Here is a 23403-nt window from a genome sequence, read left to right as displayed (position 1 = left end):
GTATCCACTTATTTCATTGGCTGTGTTATCAGTAAAATAAGAAATGTGACAAGTTGTGCATTCATGATTTTATTCACTACAATGGCACCACAACATAATCCTGAAATGTTAAGCTAATAGCATGTTCAACAGCTTTACAAATATTTATTTTTTTGGTTTGAAAAAAATGAGTCACTTGTGTAAAAATTCTTCATTACATTCAGGAGGAGTTGCTATGCAGCTGTTAATCACTTCTGCTGGCATCCTATGGCACTGAAGTAACAACACCACCACAAAGTCTCTGATAACATCAGAGTTCAATTACAAAACAACACCATAATTTATTTGAAGACACTTAAGGAGAAACATTTCATGGGTCAGCCCATCAGGTCCGTGTTAGTTTGTCCGCGGGCATAAATCCTGCATCTCCAAGAGTCCTGAGGGCCACCCTACCGCTGGGGCGGATGGTAAGCCATGTGATGCTGCCATTATTCAAACCCATGCGTAACCAGCCCTCTGGAGGAAACTGAAGAGCCCTGAGGAATAAAGAATATGATAAGTGTTACCAATATCTACTTTTTTCTTTTCTTTTTAAAAAATTGGATCGTGCAATTCCTTAACTAATATCTTGATTTTTTTAAACTACTTTTTGTCAGTTATTCAGAGGATAAACTGAAGCTCAGTCAAACAGATCTAAGGGAATAGGAAAAGTGTTCTTCAGTCAGTGACTTTAGGACTGGGACAGAACATCAATACATCAATATACCACAAGGCCTCCTCTTGTAACGCATCAATACACTGGCGCCAAATCTCTTCCTGCTAACAGATTCCCCCACCTTAACAGAGGTCCACAGTTGTTGCAGTGGAGCTTATCAGATAAGTGAGGGTTAACTAAGCAAATGTTAACCAATTTCCAGTGAAGAAGAAAAGCTCAGGGGTAAAACGTCTTGCAGTGTATTGTGTAATCTCAGTATCATGTCAGCATGGGCAATATCTTATGCAGTGGTGGGGAATAATTATTGGATCCCTTGCTAAATTTGAAAGTCGGGAGACTGGCTAGGCCACTCCCTAATCTTTATAGCCCCTTTTCCATTATACCTACTCGGATCGACTCGCCACAGTTTTCAGGGTTTTCCAGGTGATCCGAGCAGGTACTAAAATGTAACGTCAGACGACATGCCACTGATTGACTGGTCGGTAGCAGGCGCTTCCTTGTTGCTATGCCGGTATGTTTTGGAGCATCGTTACGTTGGAAGACTGATTCACAACCCATCTTCAATATTCTGACTGAGGGAAGAACACTATCATCCAAAATTTTATAGTACAAGGCCCTGACTATTTGCCCCACGATGCAGTGAAATCTTCCTGTACCCTTAACAGAAAACCAGCACTAAAGCATGTTTCCTTATAAATTCATTTGCATGTCATTAAATGAAATAACTTTTTTAATGAGAGCACAATGACACAAGTGAAGCACAAATTAGAAATCCTATGTGAAATGGCTTGAATACATAGATTAGCGAAGCAAAGAGCAACAAGTCTGGCCTCAGCTGAGCAGCGACAGCACAAACCTGCAGACAAAATAACGGATGACATTGGCATGACACACGATGATCTCGTAGCTGTCCTCCTTCTGTTTGGGGTCAGCCCGGTGGATGTAGCGGCGGAAGGCTGCCTCAATGCGAGCTCCATCTTCGTGGTACTGCTGGAGGACAGTAGAAAGGTTGAAAGCCACCTTTGTCACATAAAAGGGTTCTGTATGAACCCCAAAGCAGAGTCAATGCATGTCATTTAATGACATGCATTGTAGGAATACATGAAGAGTTTTATTCCAAAAAGAAGCCCACTATGTGGCAGATGTAACAAACGCTAGATCAGGGGTCTCGAACTCCAGTCCTCGAGGGCCGCTGTCCTGAAGCTTTTCATGTGTCCCTGTTGCAACACCCCTGATTACAATCTGTAGGTCATTAGCAAGACTCTATAGACCTTAACTGCATGCTGTGGTGGTGATTCAGCCATTGGATTCATGTTACAGCAGCTCATGAGTGAATGAACACGGTGCAATAAAAGTAGTTTTAGAAGTATATTTTTCCCAAACACTTACATTAACTTAAATTTACTTGAGTAGGGTTAGGGGTTGCCACTTCAGCATGCAGTCAAGTTCTATGCTCTTGCTAACTTTACTCAGGCGTGTTGCAACAGGAACACATGGAAAAGCTTCAGGACAGCAGCCCTCGAGGACTGGAGTTCGAGACCCCTGCGCTAGATCAATACATGAAACTGCTGCAGCAGCACTCCGGTCTCTAAAGAAATGCAATAGCTTATCTTTACTTTCACATTAAAAATCCATCTTTATAGGATTGTTCCTTTGTCAACAGTTACCAGCTTGTTTAAAGCATGTGAATATATACATAATGACACAAAACCAGACTGAACAGCTTCAAGACTCCTCATTTCCAATATTTTGGAAATTAACTCTTTTCATGATTCATTCCTATGCCAGTGCACTGATGTATTGGTTGACTTTCGCACCCGCAAGCCTCAACAAGCACTTGACAGGACAACTGCACAGACACGTGGGCAACAAAGTTACCTTAGGTATCAGCAAATCCGGGGGGGGGGAAAAAAAAGAAAGAATATCAAACCTACAGCCACTCCAGAGATGGAATGGGCTGTAGGTTCTCTCACCACAGCGTCAGGCTTCCAGTGAGTGACAGGTGGAACCGGTTCAATAGGCGCACCTTCTCGCAGCAAGTCACATCTCACCAAGTCCACTCCTGGACCCACAGGGACACAAGACAACTTCAAGTTTAGAACTTTTAAATGTAACTTTTTAAGAATCTACCAAACTTGAGTTTGTGGTTGGCTGTGTTGCCTTTTCTAGTTACCTGGGAGGTATTTACTGATTATATTTGCTGTCTCCGTGGCCCTGGTCATGCTGGAGTGGATTAACACGTCATACTTCAATCCAAGTGCAGCCAACCTTTGGCCAGTCAGCTCGGCCTGTTCACGGCCTGCGGATGGAGAGACACTGATCATTCCAACAATGCTCTGTCAGAAACAAGGAAAATCTGGGGGTTGCGGGGTATGAGCAAAACAAACAGCCCCAGCACTCACCAAGGCTACCTCCCAGCATTACTTTGCATGCAGGCTGCCTATTACGTTTCCTGTGGATAAAAACAAGAACGACTAACCTAAAGGAGTGAGGATCTTCTCCTTGTCACTATTCCCGCTCAAGTTGTACTGGGAGTGTCTGATGAGGAGGATGTTGCGTGTAGCTTTCGGTTTGCTGTTGTTCTGCTCCGAGGTGGGGTCTTCGGTCGCATTCTCCTTCTTCTTCCCGTTGGTCAGAGCAGATGGATCTCTCCTGGTCAAAGTTCAAGCGTAGTGATTTTGAGATTAGAAGTGGCTTACTGTCTCACGTGGTTAAGGTGAGAGCTGGAAAAGTGGGTTAACGTAACTGACTTTAAATCTGCTTGGGAATAACACCCACGCCTGACCGACTTTTAAAGAGTTAAAAAACAACAACACTTTTTTGGCCATCGGCAATGCAAGAGGACTTTAACGGTGTCATAAGTCATTATGCTCATGTCTTTCATTCGGGAAACACCTCGACTGCCAAGTTATGGTGATGCCTGCTTCAGTCCGTTACATAGCAGCTTGGTCCCGTTTGGTATGACGTTCAATATAAAGGTAGAAAAGTGGATGAAATATAACGGTGGCAGCCACGTCAGAACAAACAGCGGGTCACGGCACAACACATGTACGTTAACTTACTTGTCCCAGTTGAAGTCCCAGGCGTGTCCGGTCGGGGTTGGCGTGTGGCTGGCAGGGGTAAACGCCGGCTGGGCAGCTTGAAGGACGGCGAATCTCGACCACCGACTGAACCTCTCTCCGCCCTGCTCTCCAAAAAACCCGCTGGAGTCGGCGGCTGCGGCAGCGAAAACCAAGACTGCGGAGCCTCCAGCGAAGCCGCAAATAAGTTTCAAAGTTTTCCTGAATGACATCCCGCGAGCCGCAGAACAAGGAAACTAATGCTAGCTAATTAGCTGTGCTTAACAGTCGCGCTATTAACAAAGTGCACCCCGCCTCTGCTGTTGTTAAACGGGTCTTTGACTTCTAATTCCAACTTTACAGCAAGGAACAGAAAAAATATCCAATATGTTCTCTAAGCGCAACTACCTGCTGAGCTCCGGCTGTTGGACGGATACTAAAAATACAGTCGATACAAGCGAAAGCAGACTAATCAGTTTCCTCTAAACTTTACGGTGTCCCACATGAGCCAAAACAGTCAGCCTTCGCTCTCCCGCTTGAAATATGGGATTTTGTCGCGTGAGGGCGCACAGCTCCCTAACTTCGCAGTAAGGTCCACAGCTTGGGCATTTTGTGCTCCGTTGAATGAAGAGGCTCTGTGAACTCCATTCATTCTGCACCATTTCACTATAAAATCATCGTAGGAGCCGCACATAATTTCCTCCCTTACAAGAGCTCGCTCCTGCCTATCGTCAGTGCTGAGGGAAAAATAATAAGGATGCTGAATTTAAGAGTGGAAGCTGAGTCGTTGGACAAATCAGTTCTGACTGCTGGGTGTTGTGTGCGTGCTCGCAGCTAAGCGGAGCAGTATTTAAACATTTAAGAAATAGGCGTGTTACACATGACTGTTGCACATACGGGTGAGAGCCACCTGCACCGTGCAGCTAAGCAGCGTCCTCTCCCTAAACTTTAACACACGGGTTTGCATTAAATTAATGAAAGCAGATTGTTGAGGTGAAGCGTGAGCGTTTTCGAGGAAAGCGGATTTTACTGCGTATCAGCAAAATCTCGTGGGTGAAAAAAAAATGATGAGAAAGAATTTGCGCAAATATGTTTCCTTGCAATTGGTTCTGATTAAGACGCTTGCCGGGTTTGCACCGAGGCTCCACCTTTTCGAGCGGTTCAGTGACCTCAGCAGTGGGCTGGATTGTAAGGGTGGGATTTCCAGGCTTTCACAGGCTCTGTGTATTACTGCCTCTGTCTCAGGATCTATGCAGCTTCAGCGATAGCGAGCACGGACTGCGTGTACCTTTCACGGCCATAGAGAGGCACATTCACACACCACACTGGAGCTCCCTTTTCTTCTTCTTCTCTACATGCGACTCCAATCGGAATAAATAATTAAGGAATGTGGAAATTACAGAATGCCCAACAGCGTTGGAAAGAGATTTAAACCCACCAAATACATCCCAGTGTCCACTGCTGCCACACTCCTGGTGGGATCGACCACTTTATTTTTCGTTTTCACGTAAGTTTGCACATTGCTTCCTCTTGATCTCATTCGTGTGTGCAGGGATTTTTTTCTTTCCTTCTTTCTCTTTTTTTCCTTTTACAAACTGTGCGCTTCCCTCAGATTGACACGGACACAGGGTGGATAGGGGCTGGAAGTTTGCACGGGTGGATAGAGTCACATAGGTGGGATAAGTGGGTTTTATAAAGACAATCCCCTACTGCTGAGATGCAATGAAAAAAGCAGCTCTCTGTGCAACCTCGGACACGCCATTCAGCTGCAAAGCCTGCAAGGCAAACTTCCAATGAGCCTTGCAAGTTTAACAGGGCTAATGATCGTGGAGGAGACCGCGGTTTAGGCCGCAAACACTTCCCTTTAAAGAAAAGCCAGAGGCAGTTATTGACACTTTTTTTTTTTTAATGGTTGCAGTGGATCAGCGGTAAAAACAGTGATAAGAGGTACAGAAAAGAAAGTGTAGTCATGCAGCAGTGGGGCTCGTTACATCTACCGTTAATGCGTCCTGCATCCACACTCACACAGGTTTTCCTTTAGGAGAAACTGGAGGTATGGGCTAAAAAAGAAGGCACAGTAAAATCAGTTTTCCAGAATTTTTCCATGGTTTCATGGAAGCTGACAGTGGTTCATCTGCTACATTATCACCTTGTCTGTCAATGATCACCCCACCCTGGAAAAGGAATGTCCCACACTCCCTACATCTGGAAGTCAAAACTGATGCTGTAAGAAGCTCCGATAAGAGCAGGGAGAGTGGTGTGTCTCTGAATCACCATCCCTCCCTCATTCATTCCCCCTCAAGTGGTAAGCCTCAGGCGAATGGATTATCAATGGAATCAGCATCACGCTCCATCTCACATCTGCAAAATACCCCGAGGGCGTGGGTTTGAAATTCATTTTGGGGACCTCTGACCTATAGAGGGATAGCTTGCCCAGCTTCCATCTTGGATGGTCTGCTAAAGAGTAAAAAACTGCTGAATGGGATTCCTCACCCTTCAGCAGAGGGAGGTTTTGCTGTATGCCACAGCTGCCAATAGGAGACACGCTGGCTGTAGAGATGATTCATTCAGCAGCATTAGAACTGATTTCAGTTTAGACATACAAATGTAGCCTTTTCACATTAAAACTGCACAGGATGCTTTTTCTTTTTTCTTTTTCGGTCTTCGCAGTGTGAATTGCTTGTGTCCACCTGGACAGTACATGCTTTATCTGCACCCTGAGTGGTTTTTGCTCTCTCTCTCTCTCTCTCTCTCTTGCTGTCAGGTCATTGGCTGAGACTAAAGGAAACATATGGTGCTTGTGGGCTGTGTCATTAAAAATCCCAACTCTGCCTGGTGTACTGTCTGGGGCTTTGCATAAACAAATGGTCTGATTTACAAGTCCTGAAACAGAGTCAGTGTTTTGTGATTTCATATGAGAAATCAGAATGTCCCCCTCCAACAGATCTTTTAAGAGCATTATTAGTCCGTCTTTTGCTGGTGTTCATGTCACTCTATACTTTAAGGTTTACCCCTAGCAGATGGTTAAAGGGTGAGGATTAGGCTTTACTTTATGTTACCTTCATTTGCCAGGAAAAGGCCCTAAGAATTGACTCGTGTATAATGGAACCCCCCTGGGGAGCGGTACACGTCCAAACTAGGCCATGCCTCCTCATTCTCAGACACACACAGAGTCCATTATTTCATTATTTTGAATTCAGTCTAGCCTTGCGAAAAGACACGCTTCTAGTTTTTATCTAATGCATATTTACGGACTCCAAAGTGCAAACATCCATAAACTACAGCAGTCTGGAGTTAAAACTTAAGAACTACATCAGTCCCTGATGCACACATGTAGATGCAGCTAGCCAGGGACACAAATCTTTTTTTATTCCCGGGCCTCAGTGAGCTAAAGGTCTTACTGCTGCCAGCAAACCGCTTGGTGTCATATGGGCAACTGGAGTGTCCGTGGTGTGTTACTGTGTTTGGCTTACTGACGCCTGACAGTTTGTGTTTCCCACTGAGACTGAATTAGAACATGTTAGTACAGAATTATTTATACAGCCTCACACCATGACCACGACTCATCACAAAAAATACTGGCAATAAATTAGGATTTTTAGTCACGGTTTAGCCATCGCATCATCGTCATCATCGCAGCCTAATCTGTGGTGCTTAGTCCTGTTACTGTGTCTAAACGTGTCCCAGCTTTGTATGGCTGTACCTTTTCAGTATTTTTTCAGTCTAATCACTGACCTTGACCATATGCCATATGGATGTCCTGGAAATAAGACTGTTAGTTTCCAAGTCTAATAGTTAACATGTTAGAGCAGGCGTGGAGATGTGTTGAAAAACAGGCGTTGATCGTCTGGACGAGGCTTACGCTCTGCAGTGCTTGCCGTGTGGAGGTGATTTATGAGAGAGGTGGTCAGTAGTGATGGTTGGAGGCTGAACATCACCGGGATTGAGACCAGAGCTGCACACTAATCTTCAAATTCCACACATTTCCTCTTTTTCGCCGTTGTTTCAGTGAATCCAACTTCATTCTCTACCTGCTGAATGCTTGTGTTTCATTAAGAGGTGCTTGTGAAGATTTTTAAGGGTATTTTTGACATGGTGGCGAAGAGAGTGCAGATTAGTCTATAGAGGGTCTAGAAAGGGCTAGAAGGAGGAAAGGAAAAGCACACTACTGCAGCACGTTCATGGATAGAGCCTGGTCTGTGTGGCTTATCTTTGTGGAAGTCACAAATCCACAACAGTAGCAGGACAGATTTAAAGTTCTTCAGTTTTTCTACAATCCAAGGGTTGGTGGGGCTGCTCCGACTTCCCCAGAGAGAAATCCAAGTTGAGGGGCCTTCCAACAAAAATTCCAACTGGGAACTCAAAGATCCTGACTTCTGAATTAATGTGGAACACATCATTAAGCCAGCCTCAAAGTTGAGATTAGTCTAACTAAGGACACGCCCACTCTACAGTGCTAATGGTTAGCTTGCATGTCATGATTCGAGTTTCTGAATTTACCTGACATATCATGGTCTCTTGCAGCTACAATGTAGTTAGTCTGTTCCTTCAATTTAAAAAATGTAAACTGGCACAGACATTATTTAAGGAGAAGATGTGGCACTCAAACAATCTTGAAGGATCTAGGAGAGAATTCAGAAATACTAAAGACCCACCATCCCAAAGATCCAATCAGCATTAATCACCTGTCATCTCGTGATATTATGAAACTGTGACCGTGCATTGTAAAACTAAAACTTGCGGGAAAAGTCTTGCACGCCTTATATTTGCCACAAATTTGTTTGCCTTTTAAAGCCATTTCTAAAAGCTATTTTCGCCTGCTTCCTCACCACAAGGGGGCGCCACAGTGGGTAGCTTTGCTTGATTGACGTGGCAGAGTTTTAACTTGAGGCCCTTTCTGACATGAACCCGCTTCACTATGGAGTCGTGCACGTTTAATGTCCCAGTGATCACTGAAGTGAAAATGACTGGTGTCCTCCCATTGATAGGCTGCGTGCTTCAACCCAACTAACTGGATCCAATCCAAGATCGCTGCGGAGTTTCGGGAAACTTTGGTTCTGTTTCATCAGGTGTTTCAGCCAAATGCTATTCACAGCTTTTCTGTGTAACACTGAATCACTGAAAGCACAACTGAATGTTTCCATCATGAATGTTTCCTCCACCTCATCCTGGGTGTGTTTTCTGTCTGCTCAGTTGCTGCTGTCTGTTTTTTCGAGGGGATCAGTAAAATAACTTGTAATCATTAATGTTTCACCGCTTTGTATTCGTGTTTGTTGGAGCTCATTTGCCTTCCTTGCGTGTGACCTTACTGGCTTCGAGGCGAAGTGGGTTTGACTGTAGTTAAATCAACTCTTGGTCTTGTCTTGTTTATGCTCGGTTGCCAGACTATGTTGGCCTGCTTTAAATATTGCTCATATGACGCTGGGACTGATTTGGGTTTAGTTTGTTTATTTAAATAGACGATCGAGGACACTTGGTCAAGTTCGAGCTGTCTCAAGGGCAGAGCATGTCTCAGAAGAAGGAAACTACCCGCTGGCCTAATGGCTCTTTCCATGTCTGCGCTTATGAACAAGCATCTATCAAATCTTAAAAACTAGAGAAGCTAAGCCTCCCTGATGTGTACTTCACAACATGGTTGCACATTTGAGCCCAGTGAGCTTTTGCAAAAATGTTCCCTGATTCCCACAGGAGTAGCAGATTTCAACTTGTAAGTCAAGTTCATCAGGATCCATCTTCAGCTACTTTCTACTGAAAAAAACTTTCTTGATTTCTCCTGCCTGCAGCTTAGCCTGGTGCTCCGAACTCACAGGGAAGGGCTCACCTTCTTTACAAGTCCTACCCTAACCCCTGGGTCCTGCCTGTATTCGGTGAACTATTCTGTCCTCGCACGCTATCTCTGCTTTAGGTTTCAGTCCCTCAGCCCGGCTGGATAAGACGCAATCTTGTCCTCGTGTTACACAGAGGATGAAATTTTGATAATCTTAACAACGCTAAAAGCAGCTGCAAGACGTGCAGACTCCCCGGGGCTTAGACATCCCCTCGGCCTATTCATAAAGTCCATGCGGTGCAGTCTCGTGGTTTGTAGAGAGCTGCTGTAAAAGCAGTAGCAGATCAGTTCAGTGTGGCTTTGTCTGATTAGATAACACTGTAATTTCCTCTGTAGGTCCTCATCTATCAGCACCTTGGAGTGAGGGCTTGGAGATTGACAGGTGCAGTGCAGGGCTGTGTCACATCCGCTCTCAGAAGGTAGTTAGGGTGACAGAAGGGGCCACATTTCACTTAAATTAATTTTTAAAGAGTAAAATAAAACTCACCTGAGACGTCTCTCCTCACATTACACTCTGATAGCTTGTAACAGTATGTCTTTAGTCCGTGTGGTAGCTTGTGATTAACTATCATTCTTATTGTGGTCTATGGTTTACCACATGGCATTTTTCCCAGCCGGGAATATTATTACAGATTGACCAGTTTCCTACTTCTGCAGCTCCCCACAGCCTCAAAGCTGCTGCAGCAGCTACTCCACATGGAAGTCAAAAGATAGTCCCTTTTTTCCTGAAACACCAGACTTAAGTCAGAGTGAAGGACTGTGTTGACTGGGAAGTATTTACACTTGCAAACAGCCGTGGCCCTGTGTGATGTCCCCACACCCTAAATGTCTTCATTTGATGGAAAAAAAAGAGAGAAAAGAATCAAAACTCCTTTGAAAGGCTGCGTCTTTGATGCCGTCATGGAGCTTCAGCCTGAGATCATTTCTATTTAAGTCCAACAGCTTTGTTATTTATTTATTTTCATCTGTATGTGGCAGAAACTAAACTGCAGTGGCTCATATTAGCTCATTACAGCCACACTGGTTTTGGTGAATGTGCTCTTTGTTTCAAGGGAGAATGTAAACGGTGTGCAACAGCACTTGTTGTAAAAAAAAAAAAAAAATAAAGTGTTATTTAGGTCGGCGAGACTGTGCTGGTGTCCACAGAGTATCAATTACTTTCTTCGTCATTAGCATTTGTAATTTGCCCCACATAATTTTATTTTTAATGGTTCATGGTTATTGTGCCTACAAAAGTCAGTAGGAATGTAAGTGAGATCGAGCTTGGCGCGGTTGTTGCACCTGTCACGACTTTGATCTATTGCATAGGTTTTGTGCATCGTGTTGAGCGTAAATGCGAGCAGAGCTTGGATGGACCGCCGGTGCTTCTCTGCTCGACGCTCAGTTGTCACTCCATCACCTGAATCTGGACGCCATCTCTAAAATATTTTCAGCTGCTGACAATAACAGGACCATCAATGTGACTTTCAGATGTACATCTTGATCTGATAACGGTCAAAATGAGCAGGAATCTTAAGACCAGCTCAGCTGTGTTTGTCTCGAGCACAAAAGTGCACAATTTTCACAGTGCAGGCTCTAAGCAAGGTTGAGAACCACACTTGATTTTCTATTTCATGTGACATTCCAGTTTGTTTGACAAAGGAAAACTATTTAAAACACGGTGGGCACTGGTTTTTATTGTCAGTGGAAACTATACTGCAGTTGTTTCAAAATGAAAGTGCACTGAATTCTCCTTTTTATCAAACTGGATTTTTAGTTTTTTCAGTTTGTTTGTATTTTTATCTGAATGTATGTGACCCTGAAGGTGCAGGTGGACAAGAAGAGAGCTGTAGCACTGCCCTGCAAAGTATTCATCTCACACGTTTCTTTTGTCGTGGAATGAATATGCTGATAGTTACTGAGGGAGTTCTGCCTTACAATTAGCAAACAGCTACAACCAAGATACCCCCCCACACCCTCCACACAAACATAAACCAGTGCTTTCCTCTGTGGCAGGGAAACATCATATATCTGCCATGTCTGTCAAGCCAAGCTATGTTCAGCTGTGTTGTCCCCTCAAAGTAATGTTAGTTGTTTCTCGTTAGGGACACTGTACCACGAGTCTTTGAGCAACTGACCACTCTGCGCGTCACACAAACGGATCAAGTTAAGCTTTAGAGTGAGGGTGGGCTTTTGTGATTTGGGCCAGCTTTGCAATAAGTTTTGTTGTGTATTTATTTAAGCTTGTTAAACAGCATTAAAGAACTCAAAATACAGTTTAATTCAGCTCTTTAAAAGCTTTGTGTTGACTTTTTTTATTATTAGTTTGGTTTGCCATCAAAGTTTAAGCACCTTAATCTGTAGAGGGAGGTGTTTTTCATAAAATAACATGCTCCTAGATTTCCTAACACATGGTGAGCTCCAATCTTTGTTCTTTAAATCAGGCCAAACTCTGAACTCGTGGGCATTTATTTGATTTTCTCATGTAGTCTTTTATATAAAATGTTTGAATCACACAAATGTAACACGGCGTGAAAACGAGTGAGGGAGCGCCTTTAAGTTTTCCAGATCAATATGGTTGGATGGAACTTTTTAGATTCTTCTTGCTTCCCACCGCAGCTCGTGACTTTTTTCTTCCTCCGTGTCTATTTAAAGTGCCTTTGGTTTCTCTGAAGCAGTAACTTTGTGGAGCCAAAAAGAGTAAATTGTGCCTTGTGATGCCATAGTTGAGCTAAATGGATCCATGTGGACTCGGCGCACAGCAGTGTGTGGGCGAAAAGTGCGGGAAAGTGCACTGAGGTGCTCTCAGAGTTTGCTGTGTGCTTCTGTGCCCTCCCACCAGCTGAACAAGCCCAGGCCTCCTGGAAAGTCTCCTCTCGGGGAACATGTGGGATCAATTTAGACCTCCAGCCTCTCCCTCCTCGGGTTTCTCCACCCTGTTTTCCCCTCCTGTTGTTTTGTCAGGGAGAGAGACCTTGACTCTTAATAACTCACAGCAGAACTTTGCATCTTAACACGCTAGACACAACAGCTTTCTGAGAAAGTGTAGTGAGCTGAGGCACCTGGTGTGTAACGGTTCACGTCTAATACATCTGGGGAGCTCAGCCGATAGGCTCCATTATTATGCCGCTTTGCCACCTATAAAAATCTGTTGAAATAAGTTGCCACAGCCAAAAAGACCAGATATCATTTCTATGCATATCTGTGTAAAGACCACTTCACACATCTACTTAAAGCTAGTGCAGAAGTTTGATGTAATTTCTTATTGCTTATTTGAAACTATTCTAAAATAGGAGACAGGATGTGAATGTGGAAGGTGTTACTTTTATCTTTCATCTACAGATAATTATCTCAACTTTTCACTTTCAAAGCCCCACCATAAGCTTCTTGCGCTACAGTTATGCTGTGTAGTTCACTTTCACTGCTCTTGTCAGGGTTGTTTCCACACACAGCGGGGAGCTGTTAGTAAAACATTTTAATGCCCGCTGCTGTAAACCGCCTGCGTAGCACCGAGCAACCAACTAAGTCGAGCTTTTAGCACCCCTGGATCTGGTAATGAGAGAGAAAAAATGGTCCGGGAGCATGCTGGATGCTGGATTCGCACGTGCAAGGTTGACAGAAAAATAAATCCTAATGTTGTAGCAGCTTGTGAACAAGTATCCCATCATATCAGCTTAAAAGATGACAGTGTGTCGGTGTAGCGTGATTTTTGTGTTACAGCCAGCCAGTTTTACAACAAAAAAAATCAGAGGAAGATTATTATTTTTCCTCCTCGTCCTCCTCGTCCTTGGATGTGCATACATGGAAGACAGAAGCAGGAAGAGCAGCAGCCAGACCACAGCACAGAACTATAGCTGGACATTGATATGACATTGAGGCAGCTAGACTTGAGTTGGGTTGCAAAGTGGTTTGCAGCAGTTCAGTTTAGATCAGCTGAGCAGCACTGGAGCTTGAATTTTCTGCCTTCCTGCCTGAACTAAGGTAATCCCAGATCTAATGCAGGTTTTAACATAAACTTGCACTTGTACTCATTCACTCTTGTCTCTGACGCTGTCAGTCTTGAGCCATGATCACCTGTGCGAAGCTTGTGTACATTCCCTTTGTAGCTCGCCACAGAGGCAGCGTTGTCCTGCCATGTCTGTCACATGCTCTTATTTCACACCACTCTGGGCAGTTCATACACAGGTAGCATTCGATTCATATTTCATGTCCAAAATGCATTTGCAAGCATATAAAAGTGTCCTTGTTCAGAAAGACCTGTAAACAAAAAATTACAAGCCTGGCATAAAAAATGAATGTCATAGTTTTGTTTCTAACTTTTATAGCGTTATCCCGTCAAGACCTGATTTGTACATTCTCATATTTTATGATGTCCTTCTAGCATTCAAACAAACGGGCAAATACAGTCCTTCTTGTTTTTCATGCTATTACATATTACCACAGTTTAAACCTGGAGGATCGTTTTTACAGCTCAGAGACTGTGCAGTCGACTTGTGCTTTTTTTATAGCTACTGTTATATAGTTTTATACTGTTATAGCTGCTGTTTCTGAAAACAATAAAGAAACCCGCTGATGCACTTCTATTTTTAGTGCACAACGTGACAGAAAATCAAAAAAGTGGAGGAATTAATGCTCACGATCTCTCGAAAGGAAGTTGTTGACATATTTGTGACAGAGACGGTGCGCGCAACTGTCCAGTGTTGAACAGTGGGCCAGCTCAGAGCTGTGGATTTCCTCTGTTGGTTTGTTTTCTTTGGAACAATTCTGGAGAAAAGTCTGCATTTCTTTCTGTCGTGTACATGCACAGCTGATGCAGTCATGGCTCTTTCAACCGAAAAACAAGGACAGGAAGTTTGACTCAGCGTCTGTGCACAGAAAATATTTCACTTCTCACTCATCTTGTTTTGGGGGAAGTTCAGTGGTACAGACCAGAGAAACTTCAGTGTGTCATTCAATTGATATAATCTTTTTTTTTTTTTAACATTGCGACATCATAACAGTTGAGCTGGGCACATGATGTCATTATTGAGCAGTAAGCACTCCCCGTTCAGAACAGCAAAGTGGATCATCTGTTTTGTATCTGCAGGTTTTGGTGCTTGTGTCGGTGCTGTTCAGCTGTTCTGTGCATTTTTAAAACGTATTTTGAGGATATGCTCACTCTCTAAGCTCTGACTTTCTAGTGGTATATCTGCCACTGCTATCATTGTAAACAGCATTATAAATGTGCTGTGTTAGAAAGATTTTGAGAACAGCAGCGAGAAACGCTAACTCGGGATAGTGGGAGTTGCTAACTGAACTTGGAGGCCCGGAGCTTAATCCTGTCCCACCTTATCTTTCAGGGTGTAGGACGTTTTCTCTTTGTTTTGCCTCTTGTCTTGCAGGGCGTCAAAGTGATCCAACTTGAGAGCCTGATCTATTTGGTAAAACCATTAATGTCAACAGAGCAAGCCAAAGAAATTAATGCGCGACTTTGATGTCGGCGCTTGGAGGCATTTTACTTCAAATTAGGATCTTACTTGGAGTTTTAATCTGACCTGCGCGTGGCAGGGATCTAATTCCGTGACCTGGCTGCACTGCAGCCTCAAAGCGTGTGATTAGAGCTGACGTAAACAACAGACTTTGTTGCTCTCAAAGTATGTTGCGCCCAACCCTGTCCCCATTGCTACTACCACCGTGTGCATTCCTAGCAGTGTGAATAATTGCTAAAGTCCTGATTAAACGGCTGTAGAAGTATTAGCCGCTTGTCCAAATCCGGCTAATCCTTTAAATTGTTTAAAAAGCGTTCCCGTTGACAGGAAAGCCGTCCTTCCATCAAGGGCCAGGGCTGATTGCCATGTCTAGACTGACACGTGTGGTGTTCTCGGTTTAAATGTTTTTCTGCTTGCACTGCTTGAAACCCTTAAAGCTCGTCCTTGTTGATCAGAATGTATGTATTTAAAGTAATGCCTTCATTTCTGTGGTTCTTATCTAACCACAAAACATTCCCACCTTATTACTTACATTAGAATATTTTTTTATTAAAAATTTCAAATAGTTGGTGATTAAATATGAGAAAGTGCATCTACCTAAATATGTATGTATTAGTGCTGTCAACGTTAATCTCGTTAAAATGACGTTAATGCCATAACCGCATTAACGTGGCAAATCTCCGTTAGCGAGTTAGCGCGGATCGCCCCGTGCGTGGGGCTGCACGGCGCTAACGCGTTAACGTCATTTTAACGAGATTAACGCTGACAGCACTAGTATGTATCTAAATATGTGCTGGTTTTTCATTTGTAATTTATGTTCTTGAATGCTTGTTTGCCTTTTCATACAATTAATCACATATCATGTTGGCTGAGACTCATAACTCTAGAAAATAACAGCTAAACATTGTGATGTATTTAAGCCCTCTGGCTAAAACTGATCTTTTTCTAATTCTACCAGATGGTTTTGGTCCTGAAAACAAACTAAACTAAAGAAGTGATTGTCCCAAAAAGAAGCAGACCCCATGTGCTGTGGATAGAAGTTTAAGCTATGCCTCCTATGCATTAGCATTATGTTGGTCTGCTTCTGCAGCAATGATGGTAACCAGCATGACTGAGGAGGACACAGAGCGGACGGCCTGTGCAGGTCATATTGTGGGAAGTACCCCTCATGTCTCTTTGAAACTAAAAAGATGTCATTTATCAGCTCGTGCAGCTGGTTTTAAAGCATGACCTCACTTGAAAATTGAGCACATTGTGCGCTCACACTCAGCTGCCCTATTGTGTGTGGCGAGTTCACTGATCCACTGAATTCGTCCCTTCTGTTTATCTCCTACTTTGCCTCTGCAGACATTTTTGCACTTTTATAACTGTGGCTACATTTCTCTGCTGACCCGAGCGTACGCTGACAACTTTATCAAGAAGGATCAAAAAACAAAACAAAACTGTTTAATTGATGTTAGTGTTAGTCTCCCAGAACACAGAGAGGATTCAAATCTACACAGAGAAACATGGAGCACAGGAGAGCTACTTTACTACAGTTCATGTTCCTGATCGCCTGCTTTAATCTGGCCGCACCCGCAAGATGATAGGAAGATTTTCTTCTATTGTTATGTATGAAAACATTTCTGTTTGAATCTGTCTTACAGCAACAGCTAGAGATGTTTTCTCTGAATGTGGCCCTGGGGGTAAATCCTTACCAGTGTGGGATCCAGCTGTGTATTGTGCGAGTTACAGCATCTGTCAGTGTGGAGCCAATTTGACCAAAGTGAAGTATTCTCTCTGCTTCTCACCTTACGTGCAATTAAAATACTTCTGTAGCAGTTTCACCACAGAAGCTCAATAATTCAGCAGTAATGTGTCTCTCTGCATTATTCTCATGAGGACGCTGGCTTTTAGCATCACTGAATATCAGACAGGCATAATCTGTGAATATCAAGTAGTTTGTTTTATCGATCTTTGTACGAGGCCGTACTCAGCTCTGTACGCACTGCTCTCCTTAATTCAATTCACATTCTGATCCTGCATATCCTCGTCCACCGTGTGTTTTGTGACAATAACGTCCAGTGCAAATGTGCGTTCTTTTTGTATATTGACCTCTCAAACATTTTACCCACCTAAAGTCTTTGCCGTGATTCGAGCGAAGTCAGCTTCACAGTCCAGAGTGCTCCACAAACATCTTTCACAAGTTTCTTCACGTCTTTCACTCCCCCCCACGATGCCACGATTGAATGTCCACTTTGGTTTGTGGAGACGCCGCCTTTCTGAGGGGACGCATGTGTTTTTGTCATCTCTCTGTGGCAGGTTACAGTCCCTGCGATATGTGCTTGTGGGTTTAGCCCGCCTTGCCATATCTGTCTTGCTCCATGTTAATGAAATCATTCAGGGTTGCAGAGCTTCTCTGTGACAGGCCCTGGCGTTTTCTCGTCCCTATAAGCATATTCCTGCCTGCACTAATGTGCTGGGTGCTGCAAACTGAGAAGCTCCCCCTGAGAGTGTGTGCAGAATGTTATTAGTGAGTTTCAGTTCTTCCCTCGAGACGTCTGTCGCATTTTACTCTCCGAACAAAGTTTTCGTGGGCTTTTTTTTAAAAAGGAGAGCTTCTATTGCATATGTATTTCTTGAAATGCAGTGTTTCATTTTGGGTTTTTTTATTCCTCTCGTTTTATTATCCATATGTATTCACATTTCTTGCATGTTTCTCACTTCTGAGTCCTTCTTAAAGCAGCGCGTTTGGCTTGAGATGGCTACTACTGGCCCTGTTTTTGAGTCTGAGCACAGTAAACAGAGAGATGACCAACCAGGGAGCCATAAATGCCGTCCGCAATGTTGTGACAGATTGGATTGAAAGCCCAAATGAATAGCTACCCAAGAACGGAGGAGGAGGAGGAGGAGGAGGAGGAGTGGAAATCACAGTCACAAACTACACCTGTCTAAAAGAAACACCAACAGCATGAACAATTGTTTAGGTTAGTGCAGAAACAGCAGTAGTACAGCTGCCTTAACTCCCACACACACCTCCCTAAGTAAGCATGCAAACGTAGCTTAGATGTCAGGAAACACGTCGGTTCAGCTCGGATAGTGATGGGCGAAGAGTTGCCGTTCCGTCTGTAGCGGCTGGAAAAAAAGGTTTTCCTCTCAGCAGGTGGGGTGACAGGGAGCGTGACAACAGCTGCCCGGGAAGCCCGCCTTCATGTGACATGGGTTGAGGTGTGGTGACAGCTGGAATGAGAGGACACGGATATGCAGAACTGAACTAAAGAGGAAAAAAAACAAAAAAACAACAACCAGCTTCTGTGCATCAGCCTCCTGCTGACACTATAGAGTCCCACAAAGGGATATTTTTAGACCATTGCTAATACAAATCTGAGCACCTGTCTCATGGTTTTAGGAGCCCGTCATTATGCTAGACCTGTAGACTTTGACAAACAGGTCTGTCGCCATTGTCCGCAGTCTGTAAAATCTCACAACACCTTCTTCTGTTACCCCAACAAGCATAAAGGACTCCTATAGACTGCATGTGCAGTAGATGACCTAAAACAAAACAAAGCATTGTATGTACAACTGCAGAATCTGAACAAAAAAATTAAGTGTTTAAATATTAATATTTAAACACTCTTAAATGGAAAGATAATGCTAGCTGCATATTTGCACACATTTCAGCTGTTGTTTTCCAGAGCCTGCTCGTGTGACAATGATGGACTATGCAGTATAATATGAAAGTGTGCATACTGCTTGACATTACAGTTCACAGATATCAGCACCATATGTGGACATTTGTAGAGCCTGCAATGATATGGGACACATCCTAGACTGGCACAACCTCGCGCCTTGTGACAATGACAAAGACACGCATGGTAGTGCAGATTTTGGTATTGAGCTGATACCAAGTAAGGAAAGGGCCAGTACTGCTTACATGGGGGGGCGGTGTGTCATGGCTTATGAGATGAATCATCACACTGTGTCCACACTAATACTTAACACAACAAAACACACCTTTCAGTTTTTCGTGCATTTTTTTTTTTTATTCCCCAAAAATTATTTATTCAACACAATTTAGTGGATCGATGGATCCAATACCAGCACCGGTATCGATGCTGTCAATATTTGGATTTATCCGTCCACCTCCAATATGGTGCTTTTCCTCTCTACATCATTTGGGAACTATTAAGTGCCCTCACAAATAACTATGATTAGCAGCAACATTAAGCAAGCCTGCAGGAAAAATGACGACTTATTATATGTGACTGTCGACACTTTTATGTGTCCCATTAATATAATCGTGTCTCTGTGGCCCGCGGGGTTGGTCGTGTGCTCCTGTTTACCTCTGAGAAAGCAGGGCTGTGTGTTAAAGCAGACGTGCGGTGCTGAGAGCTTTGCTGGTCCTGCCAACACATTTTTCAAGCCCCGTTGAAATCATGCCTCGCGGTATGCTTAATGAAGCACGGGGCAGAATGAGCAAGAGTATTGATCTTCCTTCTAATGGGTTATGCATGAAGCTGAAGCTAATTATATTCTATAGACTACACAGTGGAGAAAGTTTATGAAGGCAGTGACATGACCTAATCATTTCTTTAAGGGTGGAGCTTCACGTGTGCCACAGTTGGAGGCAAAAAATGGCGTCGTGTTGAGCTTTTGCTCCCATTTACTTCCTTACTTTGTGAACAGAATAGCCGCGCAACTGCATGTCTACTGTAAAAGACATGCAGTTGTTTGCACTGCTTACTTGTAACATTACCTACAGCCCAGAATAACCAGTTCACCCCGCTGTATCAGACACTCACTCCTCTGTAACCAGTTACTTGTCCCTTTAGGATGTTCAGCTGCTGTCACACACTGCTAAATGTTCGAGTCTGTATGATGTGCCCCCAGAGGGAAGAGCAGAGGTAAAGTTGTAGCTCTGATTTGGAACTTCAGAGGCCGTAATATTAATGTACTAATAAAGTGTAAGCACACAGGGCACCTCTGCGTTCAGACCCTTCATCCATGACAAGCGTGTTTACTGCTCAGCCATCGCTCGTGTGCGTTGCTGCTTTACATTCAGTGTGTGCGTCAAAGCTTGCAGAGCCGGCGACAAGGGCTGCCATTCAAACACTTCACTGCGCTCATTTGCAATCTGTTCTCCACATTGCCAGGCTAAGTGGTGACTGAGCGAGGCCTATTTTTAACTTCCCAACGTAACTGGAGCACAGTGCTCCTTCATTGACACGAGTAGCACAGCTAATGGGCAGGTAGTTGTCAATCAGCAGTTATAGTTTCTTTTCATTTCCCTTTTTTTTTGTCTTTCTACTCAACATCATGAATAAACAAACAAAACAAAGCAGAAACAGCACGGCAGATCTGGGATTGCTTTATTTTTCTGTAATTGTTGCTTGCTGGTACCATTTAGGAGTTTATCTTGGCTGCGAGACTGGAAAAAAAAAACACAAGCATTTTGTGCTCTGACTGAGCTGGCCAGCTGCCAGCCCTTATCTTCAAGCCATATCCAGGAGGACATTTTTATCACACTTCCATGTGTACAAACTCAAGAGCCAGAGCAAACGGCTCTGCTGAACTTTATCTTTTCTTCCCCCTCTCAGACAAAATGCATCATCAAGTACAGGGGAGTGCAAACATTAATAAATCTCGGAACTCTTCGGCCTCTTGACGTGGGCGTTTACTTTGAGGGGATATCACGAGCTGTTAGATTTGGCCTGTTTGCTTGCATAAGGTCTGACCGGTGATCATCAGCTGAGGCTGAACCCTAACCCTTCCTCCGCTGCGTCTGAATGAAACAGATGGGTTGGGACTTGCACGGGGAGTCTGACTCTGCTGATGACTCCTGCGCATCAGGGCTGCCTCTTTTTGCTCTCAGAGCTGCATGTGCTCACATTCACACGGTGATCTTTTAATGTGGGCTGAGGTCAAATTGGTCTCAGCCAAATCAACACAATTAGTTGATCTGACTGTATTAGGATACTAATGTCTGTGTGAGTGTGCATTTCCATGTTTCTAGCAAAGGCTACTATGAGTCCTAGTCTAGCAAGACTTACATTTAAAATGGCTAATCTTAGAGGTGTTATAGCAGCCACAATGCTGTAGCACAGTTTCATGTAAAGCAGTGTAAAACAGAGTAATAACAGGACATCTGCTAGACTCTCTGGTTGATCCACATTAAATCTTTCATGTATTTGCAGCATCAGAGCAGCTGACTTGATATAGACTAGATTTCTGCCGTCTGCCCAGGTCCACCCGTGTGGCTCACTGTTGTGTTTTTAGCACATTTTAAACATCACTGGAGCTTTGTGGCACATAGTAATAAGCTATAAAATCTTTGTCTACACAAGCTTTGCTATAAAATACTGCTTATCTGGTGTGGTGGACTTGTAGGGTTTTTCCACAAAGATCACAGGAAATGGGATCTTATTCCTTTCAGAGCGATCCCTGCGGGGAGACCGTGTGGTGTCTTCTAGCAATGACTGTTGAGATCATCACAGTCTGTGTGAGAGAAGTGGAGAGGTTACTGAACGACCCCCCTTCCCCAAGGTTGGATCATTGTTTGTACTAAACTGTTAAACCATATATATATATCATATATGTCTTTGATGGAAAATATTGAAAGCACCAGCTGTTGATTCAGGAGCATTTCTGTGACACAGAACAGGTTAAATCAATCTGAATATCAGCGGCTTCCTCGTCAGCCTGTAATGCAGACCAGTCTGCTTTTCTCCTGTTACACCTGCTGCATTTTACAGGAAATTGAGTGTCTTACAGGAGCTCTCTTGCTTGGTTGCTGCCACTTCCTTTGATGCCAGGCCTAATGAGGTTTACATGAAGGCCCAGCTGGCAAAGGCCCTGCCCCAACACCGGATACTGACTCAGGAGATGAGGATTGGGTCTGTGCTGGAGGCTTGTCCCCCCTTCCAGGGACTGCTGTACAGGCTATTGCACTATGTGTGCCACACATCCAACATACCCCCTTGTAAAGGGGGACAGGGGTGTATGTTGGATGCAGCACATTTCTCCGTGTTGCCAGATATAAAGCTATATTTATCTACACAGGATAACTTCTGATCCAACACTCCTTCACAGTACTGCCTCAAGTGAAGCTTATACATTTACACACACACAGTATGCATTACGAGAGTTTACAGTGGCAGCTGGAGAAACTAGACACCAGTTTGCAGGGTTTAATAATAAATGTGGTGCTGTTGTAACATTTTGTCCCGTACTTCACTGCATGAATAAAATAATATGGCTGCAAAGCCACAAAACATTTCATTCCTGCTAGCGGGCACAAGGCAGCAGTTCAAATATTTGGTTTGCTGATAGGGGTTTAACGAATTACGTAACAGCTGCACACCGTAAACAAACGCACAAAGAGATCGCTACTACAATTACATTTGCTGTTTCCCGTGTTTTAAACAAAACATTACAGGAGGTATTAGGTTGGGATGCTTATTTCTGTTGCATAATAGCTTTTATTTTCAAAGCTCTACACTAACCTCATTTAAAATTATGATATTGGTTTCAAAACACTTACTGTGTCTTTAGCGGAGCCTGGTGTGTTGCATTTTAATGACTGTTGCTACTGAAACAGATAATTGATTGCCATTAGTGAAGTGCTGCCTTTTGTAAAAATTAGAACAGTTTGTAACTGCAGGTGACAGTGAGAGTATTGTTATCATCGTGTGTGTGTGTGTGTGTGTGTGTGTGTGTGTGTGTGTGTGTGTGTGTGTGTGTGTGTGTGTGTGTGTGTGTGTGTGTTCCTACCTCTAACATACTTCACACTTTTGGAGTTGACATCAAAATGTCAGCTGTTATCCGACCAGATGTAAAGTAAAACGAGCCAGATGTGTGGACAGGGGAGGGCTGTTGATGCCCACTGCCCAAGTTTCTCATTTGTAATGTAACTTTTTAATATAGTGTTTTTTGTTTTTTTGTTTTTTAAAAAGAATAAAAAAAATACTGTTTTTAACCACGTGAAAATGGTAAATGGCCTGTATTTATATAGCGCTTTTCTAGTCCCTAAGGACCCCAAAGCGCTTTACATATCCAGTCATCCACCCATTCACACACACATTCACACACTGGCGATGGCAGCTACATTGTAGCCACAGCCACCCTGGGGCGCACTGACAGAGGCGAGGCTGCCGGACACTGGCGCCACCGGGCCCTCTGACCACCACCAGTAGGCAACGGGTGAAGTGTCTCACCCAAGGACACAACGACCGAGACTGTCCAAGCCGGGGCTCGAACCGGCAACCTTCCGATTACAAGGCGAACTCCCAACTCTTGAGCCACGATCGCCCACGTGTGTACTCCTCCGGCCGGTCTCATCCGAATATGGTTCTTACTCTGTCGGTGCTGATTCGAAACACAGTGGATTGTCAATTGTCT

At 43.7% G+C, this 23403-nt stretch overlaps 2 protein-coding genes across 5 annotated transcripts in view; one reads left to right on the top strand and one right to left on the bottom strand.

Annotated features, from left to right (window-relative positions):
* Positions 1-53: 53 nt before the first annotated feature.
* Positions 54-4259, bottom strand: pgam5 (PGAM family member 5, serine/threonine protein phosphatase, mitochondrial). Of its 4 annotated transcripts, none has more exons than XM_026187954.1 (6): positions 3757-4259; positions 3174-3346; positions 2868-2993; positions 2668-2762; positions 1551-1684; positions 54-515 (listed from the first exon to the last, which is right to left on the bottom strand). In XM_026187954.1, exons 1-6 carry the CDS (start codon positions 3984-3986, stop codon positions 365-367), a joined length of 909 nt encoding a protein of 302 aa, XP_026043739.1. In that variant the 5' UTR covers positions 3987-4259; the 3' UTR covers positions 54-364. The 4 variants fall into 4 exon arrangements, with proteins under 4 accessions (XP_026043739.1, XP_026043741.1, XP_026043742.1 ...); XM_026187956.1 differs by having other exon boundaries at positions 1551-1681; positions 3757-4258; XM_026187957.1 differs by having other exon boundaries at positions 2668-2756; positions 3757-4255.
* A 680-nt stretch (positions 4260-4939) lies between these two features.
* The window catches only part of zdhhc8b (zDHHC palmitoyltransferase 8b), a 61399-nt gene continuing 42935 nt past the window's right edge, over positions 4940-23403 (top strand). The window contains exon 1 of the mRNA XM_026187952.1: positions 4940-5260. Coding sequence (XP_026043737.1) covers positions 5157-5260 — 104 coding nt within the window. The 5' untranslated portion in view covers positions 4940-5156. The remainder of the gene's footprint in view (positions 5261-23403) is intronic.

This window comes from Astatotilapia calliptera, chromosome 12 (assembly GCF_900246225.1).
Source record: "Astatotilapia calliptera chromosome 12, fAstCal1.2, whole genome shotgun sequence".
Taxonomy (NCBI): domain Eukaryota; kingdom Metazoa; phylum Chordata; class Actinopteri; order Cichliformes; family Cichlidae; genus Astatotilapia; species Astatotilapia calliptera.
This window is presented reverse-complemented; position numbering and strand designations above follow the sequence as displayed.

Excerpts from the sequence above, each read along its gene's own strand:
- pgam5 (XM_026187954.1), bottom strand. The coding sequence starts at position 3,986 with ATGTCATTCAGGAAAACTTTGAAACTTATTTGCGGCTTCGCTGGAGGC. Across the intron at positions 3,347-3,756 it reads TGGGACTTCAACTGGGACAA|GAGAGATCCATCTGCTCTGA; the intron begins GTAAGTTAACGT and ends AACTTTGACCAG. Across the intron at positions 1,685-2,667 it reads ACTGGAAGCCTGACGCTGTG|CAGTACCACGAAGATGGAGC; the intron begins GTGAGAGAACCT and ends ACTGTCCTCCAG.